The sequence below is a fragment of the Nicotiana sylvestris genome, chromosome 1, assembly GCF_000393655.2.
Source record: "Nicotiana sylvestris chromosome 1, ASM39365v2, whole genome shotgun sequence".
In the NCBI taxonomy this organism is placed as follows: domain Eukaryota; kingdom Viridiplantae; phylum Streptophyta; class Magnoliopsida; order Solanales; family Solanaceae; genus Nicotiana; species Nicotiana sylvestris.
The window spans coordinates 180,347,237-180,358,132 of record NC_091057.1 but is presented as its reverse complement, the minus strand read 5'-3'; the positions used below and the strand labels follow the sequence as shown (position 1 = coordinate 180,358,132).

General features: G+C 37.8%; 1 protein-coding gene across 6 annotated transcripts; it reads left to right on the top strand.

Moving 5' to 3' along the window:
* The first annotated feature begins 277 nt into the window (after nucleotides 1–277).
* On the top strand, nucleotides 278–9,920 carry LOC104222287 (uncharacterized). 6 transcript variants are annotated; one of them, XM_009773510.2, is made up of 11 exons: nucleotides 278–368; nucleotides 469–657; nucleotides 808–869; nucleotides 970–1,050; nucleotides 1,432–1,818; nucleotides 2,632–3,035; nucleotides 3,376–3,475; nucleotides 3,556–3,615; nucleotides 3,695–3,781; nucleotides 3,925–4,053; nucleotides 9,188–9,920. In XM_009773510.2, the coding sequence occupies exons 2-11, from the start codon at nucleotides 621–623 to the stop codon at nucleotides 9,488–9,490; spliced, it is 1,650 nt and encodes a 549-aa protein (XP_009771812.1). In that variant the 5' UTR covers nucleotides 278–368; nucleotides 469–620; the 3' UTR covers nucleotides 9,491–9,920. The 6 variants fall into 6 exon arrangements, with proteins under 6 accessions (XP_009771812.1, XP_009771811.1, XP_009771815.1 ...); XM_009773509.2 differs by having other exon boundaries at nucleotides 805–869; XM_009773513.2 differs by lacking the exon at nucleotides 970–1,050.
* The last annotated feature ends 976 nt before the right edge of the window (nucleotides 9,921–10,896 follow it).

The following is a 10,896-nucleotide window of genomic DNA, read 5'->3' as shown; positions in this document are numbered from 1 at the left end:
GGAATATCGTTGGTTGGATGGAATATTGTCACTCTTAATAAAAAATCTCGCGTTTAAATTTGAGAATTTAAAAAGTCTTGATTTGAAGCGCCTACAAATATGAATTAGTCAGATCAATAAGTACCTAGATCGTTAAATATAAAAAGACTAGTCAAGGACTCAAAATAAGCCACATGTTTAAAGAACCACAAGTAAATGAATGCATGAGTGCATGCGCTCATAAATAAGCCCATGTCGCACCATACTTTGTACTTAAAAAAATCTGAAAGCCACAACACATAGTGCGCAATAGGAATATTATCAAATTGAATCCTATGGTCAAAATAAGATTTTTGATTCATTTTTTTAGGAATACTTGTGGTGACTAGGTGAGTAGTCTCAATCTTTTTACAGGCATTCTTGTTGTTACCAATTAAATGTTTCTTGGATTTAGTCATAACCTGGTCTTCTATTCTTCTGTTTGGGCAGTTGTCAATTTCTGTTGGATATACATAGCTGCAATTAATGCTGTTTCAGTGAATTTTCAAAAATGTGGGGTCTTTTTGCAACATGCTTAGTTCATTTTCAATTGTAAAAGGAATTTGCATGGTTCTTCTTCAAAAGCTGTTGTGTTGAGTTATATGGAAGTTAAAGCCTCAGAATACAATCAATCACCAGGTATTTCTATTCTATTTTTCAGAAGAAGATCCTCTGTTGTCATCTTTTTATACTATGAAATTTTGGAGCAATAAATAAACCATTCCAATTAGCATTAAATTGACTGAACTTTCACTGAAACAGTTTACTTTTCACATTGACAATTAGCAGTTAGACAAATGGAGGAAGAAAAGCATAGTGAATTCTGCAAATCTTCATTCCATTTTGACTTGGTGAGGCTTTTATTTACTACTTACCTTTTTTTTCCCTTTGTTCTTGAGCAGAGTCTTGATTCTTTCCTTCTACAGTAATAATTTTATTACTATTTAATAGGACACTGGGCTAGAGAAGAACTACGTAGAGCAGAAGAAAAGACAATTACCTAGCCATGATTCTTCTAAGGATGAGATTAATGTAAGAAGCTTGTTTAGTGGATATTTATTTGGGGTGTGCTTGTTATGAAGTAATTTTCAGAAAATGACTTATTTTCTGGTATTTGGTTGGAGGGTCGAAAATATTAATGACTCTTTTTCTTGTTTAAGCCGAGGGTCAATCGGAAACAGCCTCTCTACCTTCACAAGCTAGGGATAAGGTCTCCGTACACACTACCGTCCGCTGACCCCACTGAATTTTTTGTTGTTGTTGTTGTTTCTTGTTTAAGGAAAAGAAGAGTATTTGCAAGCTTGAGAAATTGAACTAGACTGTTAAAAGGAATTTGAATGCTAGCAGAAAAACTTGTCTTTAATAAATCCATCTTTTGCTCAGTAATTTTTCTTTCTTCTTCTTGCTTTCCAGCCTGCTCATGAGGATCTGATTAGAGAAATTGCACTTTTGGAGCTTGATATAATGTATTTGGAGAAATATCTTCTTTCCATGTATAGGAAAACATTTTCCAAGCGGTTAGAATCACTGTCCATGAATGATGAAAGGAAGTTTTCAGAAGTGAAGGAGCAAAATGGCAAGTCAAAGGAAAATCAAATGACTAGTACTAGTCCTATTTTGCCAAATCTTAGTAATCCAATCAAAGAATGTGATGGAGCACAAACACTAGTTGATTCTACCATTTTGAGATGCCACTCCTCCCTATCACATGCTGCTTTTTCATTCAGAGCTTCACCTTCAGTTGCAGCTCTTGCTGAGGCGGTCGACTCATACCATTCTTTGCCTTTATCAATGCTCGAGGTAAGTAGTAATATAGGAAAAGAACCATGTTATAAATATTTGCAACAAGCTCTTGTAACTATAATCGTCAATAATAGCGTTGACACCCTCCTACTCGGAGCAAGAGAGGGAGTCGGCTTGGTCAGCTTATAAGCAGTCGACAATCTTACGAGCTAACTTTTGAGGTTGAAGTTAGGCGGATCGGTGACAGAGTGGTATCAGACCCACCCTCGCCTTGTTCCAAGCTTGTGACCTAGTTGAGTCTGGCAGTCGGTCAGTAGTGAGGGAACTAGGATCCGGGTGGGTGAGAGTCTGACACCCTCTCTCATTGGATAGGAGAGGGAGGCCTGGACAGTTTATAAATGGTCCTCAACCCTTCACCTCATGAGTTGGCTGTTGGGTTGGAAGTTAGGCAGATCAGTGACAATAGTCTTTGTTGGAACCAGTCAGCTACATGTATTCAAGGGGTGTCAACCGACCCTTTCGTCAGAAAATTACACTGTGTACCTAGGTAAATTAATTTATTTGTATACACTACATATTGACACCCATTGGCTTCTTCAGTTGATCCCTTAGTGAAAATCCTAGCTCCGCCACTGGCTGGAACTGGTGTATAACAACCTATTTATCCGAGGTGTCATTTTGAATTAGAGGGTATTAAGATGTCACCTTTTCCTTCTTTAATTTTGGATTAACTATCTTGCTGCTAACCAGATTATACATCTTAATTTTGTTTTATTTCACTTACCACTCTGCACAGAATACATGAACTAAGATTTTTTAATATGATCTGTAGAGTAATCACTAATGGAAATTTTATCATGTTGCAACCAGCATGCTCAGCCATCAACTTCAAATAGGAGTCTCACGGAGTATATTGTTACAAGTTGTTCTAATCATTATCATAAATCGCCAAGCCAGTTATCTGAAGAAATGATCAAGTGCATTTCAGCCATATATTGTCAGCTTGCTGATCCGCCTTTCTTTGGCCATGATTTAAGCTCATCTCCCATATCAGTCTCATCATCAACGCTGGAATCATTTCCTCAAGCTCAGGCCGATGTGCAGGGTCAGCAATGCAGAGAAAATTCGTCTTCTGATTCATCGTCAAACTATCCGTTCCACATTGAAGAGTCGAAGAGATTTAGCGGATGTTTTGCTAGAATGGTTGAGGTGCAAGGGCTGTGTCGAGATAGTCAGAGCTTAAATGCTGCAGAACACGCACTAAAACAATTTAGGTAAGCCTAATATTTCCATTTGTAGATTCAGTTTACAGTTACAAGGGCTGTGTCGAGATAGTCACAACACTATCTCTCTGTGTTGTGAGCCTATGGATCAATCTAAGCAGTTTATGATTATGTCGTATAGAGCTTTCTTAAATTACATTCGGATTAGATACTCTAAGTTATCCATTACACAAATCTTTACAAATTGTCTATTTAAAATGAGTTGGAAAGCATGCACCTGTGAACCAAAGCCTAAGTGCATCGGCATGACTACTGCTGGTCTTTTGGTGTTGATACGACAATAACAACAACTACGCCTGAGACATGACGAGTCTTAAACTTTCCAATGCAGGTATCTCGTCTCAAAGTTGGAAGAAGTTGACCCTAGGGAAATGAGACATGAAGAGAAACTAGCCTTTTGGATTAATGTCCACAATGCACTAGTAATGCATGTAAGCTTTACTGTGTATTCCTGCTTTACATTAATATGTGAAAAATTATGAACCAGCCAGCATTATATATGTTTTTACAGGCATTTTTGGTTCATGGGATTCCAAGAAGTAATCTCAAGAGAGCATCTCTACTTCTTAAGGTAAGAAGATTCTATTGTTATTGTGATAGTTTGCTGTGTAATCGGTTCTTTATAACTCGGTGAACTTTCCAATTTTCAGGCAGCTTACAATATTGGAGGGAATACAGTAAGTGTAGACATGATTCAGAATTCTATACTACGATGCCAATTGCCTCGTCCTGGTCAGGTAATTAAATTCAATTCCTGTGTTTCATTACTTGAGAACTGTCACACATTTCCTCTTTGGTTTCATATGTATTATTTAAATGATTAATTTGTTAGACTTGTGTCTGGTTTCATTGGGCTTATTGAAGTTAATTTTGCCTGTAGTGGCTTCAATCATTGTTCTTTACGAAACAAAGATTTAAAGCTGGAGATGCACGAAAGGGATATGCATTAGAGCATCCAGATCCTCGCCTACGCTTTGCTCTCTGCTCAGGAAACCATTCTGATCCTGTGGTATGCACTGACAAAAACATAAGAATAACTGTCTTTTTTCCGCTCTTGCCTAAAACTAATGATGTCTTGATCGATAAGAATAACTGTTGAAGTTTGGCAAAATGCCAAAGTCCCACATTGGTTGGGAGTTAAGTTTGGAGGGGATTTTTCCCCTATAAAAGAAGGCCTAATGTTTAGGATTGAGACACACCTCTCATTTGCCTTCTCATCTGTTTAAGGCATTTGTATCTTCTCTCTTTAGTATTATTTCACTTGTATTTTTGGAGTGGAATAAAATATTGGTTGTGTCCGAGGAGTAGGCAAAATTAGCCGAACCTCGTAAATTCTGGTGTTTCCTTTATTGTTGTTTTATTGTCTTATTTATTATTTGGTGGCTGTCATAATTTTTGGTATAGTAGTTGTGACTTATTCACACTATATACATTTGGCTTCCGCAACAATTGGTATCAGAGCCAAGGTACTGTCTAAGTATGCTCTGTGGTTGCAGCATAGTCTGATCTTCCACATCAGAAAAGATTTATCTTGGTAACTGAGTCAAGGTTCTGTCTGAGTATGCTCTGTAGTTGCAGCTTAGTCTGATCTTCTACATCAGAAAGGAAATAATCTTGATTTGTGTCGTCAGCTATTAAATAATATTTGTGTCAAATATGGGAGACAATAAACAAGAAGAATCTACATCAAGTGTCAACAATACGTCATCATTGGCATCTTCGCTTATGACAAGAATTGTGTCAAATGCGAAATTTGCGGTAGAAATTTTTGACGGGTCCGGACATTTTGGGATGTGGCAAGGCGAGGTTCTAGATGTCCTTTTTCAACAAGGGCTAGATCTGGCCATTGAAGAAAAGAAACCAGATGTTATTGGAGAAGAAGATTGGAGAATTATCAACCGTGTTGCTTGCGGTACCATTCGATCCTACCTTGCTAGAGAGCAGAAATATCCATACACAAAGGAAACTTCTGCAAGTAAATTATGGAAAGCACTGGAGGATAAATTTTTGAAGAAAAACAGTCAAAATAAATTGTACATGAAGAAGAGACTGTTTCACTTCACCTATGTTCCTGGTACCACGATGAATGAACATATCACCAGTTTCAATAAGTTGGTCACAGATTTGCAAAATATGGATACAACTTATGATGATGGTGACTTGGCCTTAATGTTGTTGGCGTCACTTCCTGATGAGTACGAGCACCTTGAAACTACTCTACTCCATGGAAATGACGAAATTTCTCTCAGAGAAGTTTGTTCAGCTTTGTACAGCTATGAACAAAGAAAGCGAGAAAAACAGAAGGGCGGAGAAGGAGAAGCACTGTTTGTGAGGGGTCGTCCTCAAAATCAAACGAGGACAAAGAAGGGAAGATCCAAGTCAAGATCCAGACCCAGCAAAGATGAATGTGCCTTTTGTCGAGAAAAAGGGCACTGGAAGAAAGACTGTCCGAAGTTGAAGAATAAGGCCAAACATAACAATGGAAAGGCTATTATGGATTCAAATGTAGCTGATTGTGATGATTCAGACTTCTCATTAGTTACAACAGAGTCATCAACATCATCAGACATATGGTTGATGGACTCGGCTTGTAGCTATCATATGTGTCCCAACAGGGACTGGTTCGTGGAATTTCAAGAAGGAGAATATGGAGTCATCCACACAGCGGATAACAGCCCTCTTACCTCATATGGCATTGGTTCAATACGATTAAGGAACCATGATGGAATGATCAGAACATTGATAGATGTTCGATATGTACCGGATTTGAAGAAGAATCTCATCTCTGTGGGAGCCCTAGAATCAAAAGGGTTCAAAATCATTGCAGAAAATGGAGTGATGAGAGTATGCTCCGGTGCACTAGTGGTAATGAAGGCTAATCGGAAGAATAATAATATGTACCGCTATCGTGGCAGTACAGTTATTGGGACAGCGACAGTAACATCCAGTGACGACAAAGAGGCAGAAGCAACCAAGCTATGGCACATGCGCTTGGGACATGCTGGAGGAAAATCCTTGAAAACTCTATCAGATCAAGGATTGTTAAAAGGAGTAAAGGCTTGCAACTTGGAGTTTTGTGAGCATTGTGTTAAAGGGAAACAGACAAGGGTTAAATTTGGTACAGCGATCCATAATACTAAAGGCATTTTGGATTATGTACACTCTGATGTTTGGGGTCCTTCCAAAACACCTTCATTGGGTGGGAAGCACTATTTTGTAACCTTTGTTGATGATTTTTCCCGAAGAGTATGGGTGTATACAATGAAGAGCAAAGATGAAGTGTTGGGAATTTTTCTCAAATGGAAGATGATGGTGGAGAATCAGACAGGCAGGAGAATCAAGTGTATTCGCACAGACAATGGAGGTGAATACAAAAATGATCATTTCAATAAGGTCTGTGAAAATGATGGCATCATCCGACACTTCACTGTTAGACATACACCACAACAGAATGGAGTGGCAGAACGTATGAACCGGACCTTGCTGGAGAAGGTACGGTGTATGTTGTCCAATGCTGGCTTGGGCAAAGAATTTTGGGCTGAGGCAATTACATATGCATGCCACCTCATTAATCGTCTACCATCTGCTGCTATTGATGGCAAAACACCATTTGAAAAATGGTACGGAAAACCTGCTGTAGATTATAACTCTTTGCACGTGTTTGGCTCAACTGCATATTATCATGTGACGGAGTCAAAATTGGATCCAAGGGCAAAGAAGGCTATTTTTATGGGAATTACTTCTGGAGTCAAAGGATATCGCTTATGGTGTCCTATGACAAAGAAAGTAATGTTCAGCAGAGATGTTACCTTTGATGAATTTGCTATGGTAAATAAGGTAACAGAAGATACCAAACAAAATGAAGGTGCTTCTAAGCAGGTGGAGTTTGAGGGAAAATTTATTTTTCCTACACAAGAAGTAGAGGAGGAAACAAATGAAGATTACCCTCTGGAAGGAGAGCCAGTAGAGGAGATTCCAACTCAGGAATCTCAACAACAACTTGAATCAATAGCAACCAGCAGGCCAAAAAGAACAATAACGAAACCTGTTCGTCTCATAGAGACGGTTGCTTGTGCAACCTCAATTGTAGCTGATGATGTTCCTACTACTTACAAAGACGCTGTCCAAAGTTCAGAAGAAGATAAGTGGAGGATTGCCATGAATGATGAAATACAGTCCCTTCATCAGAATCATACATGGAGATTGGTCAATCTCCCGAAGGGAAAGAAAGCAATTGGGTGCAAATGGGTATTTGCAAAGAAAGAAGGATTTCCTAACCAATTAGATGTTCGCTACAAAGCAAGATTGGTGGCCAAAGGATATGCTCAAAAGGAGGGAATTGATTACAATGAAGTGTTTTCTCCAGTTGTAAAACATTCCTCCATTAGAATTATGTTGGCTTTGGTAGCACAATTGGATTTGGAACTAGTTCAGATGGATGTAAAAACTGCGTTTTTACATGGAAACTTGGAGGAGGAAATCTACATGACTCAGCCAGAAGGATTCAAAGTTGCTGGAAAAGAAAATATGGTGTGCAAACTTGAAAAATCGTTGTACGGATTGAAACAATCTTCTAGACAATGGTACAAGCGATTTGACGAGTTTATGTTGCGGCAAGGGTACAAGAGAAGCAAATACGATCATTGTGTGTATTTGCACAAGCTTAAAGATGGTTCCTTTGTATATCTTCTCCTATATGTTGATGATATGTTGATAGCTTCCAAGAATTTGGAAGAAATTGATAAGTTGAAGATTCAACTGAAGAAGGAGTTCGAGATGAAGGATTTGGGTGAGGCAAAGAAAATTCTTGGCATGGAGATAATTAGAGATAGACGTTCAAAGAAACTCTGTTTATCTCAAAAGGAATATTTGAAGAGAGTACTTCAACGTTTTGGCATAGATGACAAGACTAAGCCAGTTAGTACTCCACTTGCTTCCCATTTTAAGCTAAGTACTACTATGTCGCCAATGGATGAAGCTGAACGAGAGTATATGTCAAAGGTACCATACGCAAATGTTGTTGGTAGCTTGATGTATGCAATGGTTTGCACAAGGCCTGACATTTCACAAGCTGTTGGAGTTATTAGCAGATATATGCACAATCCAGGGAAGGAGCATTGGCAAGCTGTGAAGTGGATTCTACGGTATATTCATAATACTGTAGATGTCGGGTTAGTTTTTGAGCAGGAAGACAATCAGTCTGTAGTTGGATATTGTGACTCAGATTTTGCGGGTGATATGGACAAACGAAGATCAACTACTGGTTATGTGTTTACTTTTGCAAAGGCACCAGTTAGTTGGAAGTCTACTTTGCAGTCAACAGTTGCTTTGTCTACAACAGAGGCAGAGTACATGGCTATTACAGATGCTGTGAAAGAGGCAATTTGGCTTCAAGGATTGCTAAAGGAGCTTGGTGTTGAACAAAAAGGTATCACAATTTTTTGTGATAGTCAAAGTGCTATTCAATTAGCGAAGAACCAAGTTTATCATGCAAGGACGAAGCACATTGATGTTCGGTATCATTTCGTACGAGAAATCATAGAAGAAGGTGGAGTCACGGTGAAGAAAATTCATACTACAGAGAATCCTGCTGATATGCTGACAAAGGTGGTGACTGCGGTCAAGTTTCAACATTGTTTGGATTTGATCAACATTGTTGAACACTGAAGATTGAAGATGAAGACACAACCAAAATTTGTTATTGAGAGAGAATTGAAAATGTGGAATTTTGCCAAGGTGGAGATTTGTTGAAGTTTGGCAAAATGCCAAAGTCCCACATTGGTTGGGAGTTAAGTTTGGAGGGGATTTTTCCCCTATAAAAGAAGGCCTAATGTTTAGGATTGAGACACACCTCTCATTTGCCTTCTCATCTGTTTAAGGCATTTGTATCTTCTCTCTTTAGTATTATTTCACTTGTATTTTTGGAGTGGAATAAAATATTGGTTGTGTCCGAGGAGTAGGCAAAATTAGCCGAACCTCGTAAATTCTGGTGTTTCCTTTATTGTTGTTTTATTGTCTTATTTATTATTTGGTGGCTGTCATAATTTTTGGTATAGTAGTTGTGACTTATTCACACTATATACATTTGGCTTCCGCAACAATAACTATATGTTTTGACTTGTTTTTCCATTGTATGTGTGTAGCTTCGATTGTACACATCAAAGAGAGTGTTCGAAGAACTAGAAGTGGCTAAAGACGAGTACATTCAGGGGAACATAAGGGTACACAAAGAACAGAAACTAGTCCTTCCAAAGAATGTGGAATCTTATATTAAAGAGGTGAATTTGTGTCCATCTGGTTTATTCGAAACGATAGAGCAAGCATTACCTTCTTATTTGAGGAAGAAAATTCAGCAGCCCGAGCAACGAAAGTTGTGGAAGAAAATTGATTGGATTCCTCAAAACTTCACTTTTCGCTACCTTATTTCAAGTGAATTGGTTGAGTGAGTTTCACAGTCTCGCGCCTTTCTGATTGTCGTCACTGTCAATGGTTATGAATGTCAGATGAATCACAATCAAAACCTGTTGAATAGCAGCTTTGAGAAAAAGTAACTTAAGATCTGGAATATATTAAAGGGGGTTATTCAGATTGAAAAGTGGTTCAATTTTTCAGCTGATAGTCTAACAAAGTGCTATAGTTGTGATTCAACTGTCATTCCTAAGTGAGTTTGTAACAATATGGATGGTCAAAAAACACATTTATTCTCTTATTTTTTTCCCTTTTACCTTTTTGTGAGAGTTATTTTGGTTATTGTAGTAGCTCTAAATAGATCAATGGTATGCAAAAGCCAATAGGGATTATTAAGCAAGTATTCTCTAGTCTTGTAAATTATGAAGAACATTTTCTGGTTACATTTGTTTGCTAGCTTGGACCTGAGACTTAGGTTGAATGACATTTTGAACTGCATAAAAAGCATGAGATTGACTAAATTTTAGCACTATAAGCTCATCAACTACACCTAAAGGTTGCCAATTTGTGGACAGAGTCTCTTGGAATTGACATAATTCAACAAAGATTATAGTGAGGTTCATTACAAATTTGGAAACTTTCTAAATCTGGATTTAGTGGAAGGAGACTTCATTCATTTTAGTCATCATACTTTGGAAAAAGCTTGAAATCTGTTCTCACACTAATCAAAATAAGTACTCCATTTATATTGATACAGAATATAATTTGATAATTTCGTGTCTAGATTAAGGTGCTAATAGGATTTGAATGAAATGATTTAAAGGGTCACAGAAGGATAAAATTAGAGCTGTCAATACGGGCTGGCCAGCCCGGCCTAGCCTAGCCCACGCTGGCTTTGGCATTTGACGGGCTGGGCTGGCCTGATTCACTGTTTCGATGGGCCTTAAAATGGTCAGTCCAACTCAGCCTGCGAGGGTCACGGGCCGACCTACCATTTTTAAAAATTATTTTTCATATTTTTTAAAATTAAAGTTTTAAAAAAGAGGATAATATTCCATTCATTAAAAATCAATACTCAAAACAAAATACTCAAAAATATTTTCAAGGTACTCATGGCATATCCAACACCAACAAATCATCTTTATCAAGTACATTTGAATCCTCTTATGAAACAAAGATGTCTTAACATCTTTATTTTTATCTAAATATATAATTATATGCAATGTTAATTAGTTAACCATTAAGAACTAACTAAAAGTTTAAGAACAAAAAATATTTATATTTGCATAAAAAATATTACCAGTTTGAGATTACACTACTCTTATTGTTGTTTATAGTTCCCTATACTTTTTTTATAGTTTTAATTAAATACATTATTAAGCCTACGGGCCGGGCCATCCCAGCTTCGGTCAAGCCTCATGGATCACAGGCTTACTTGGACCGA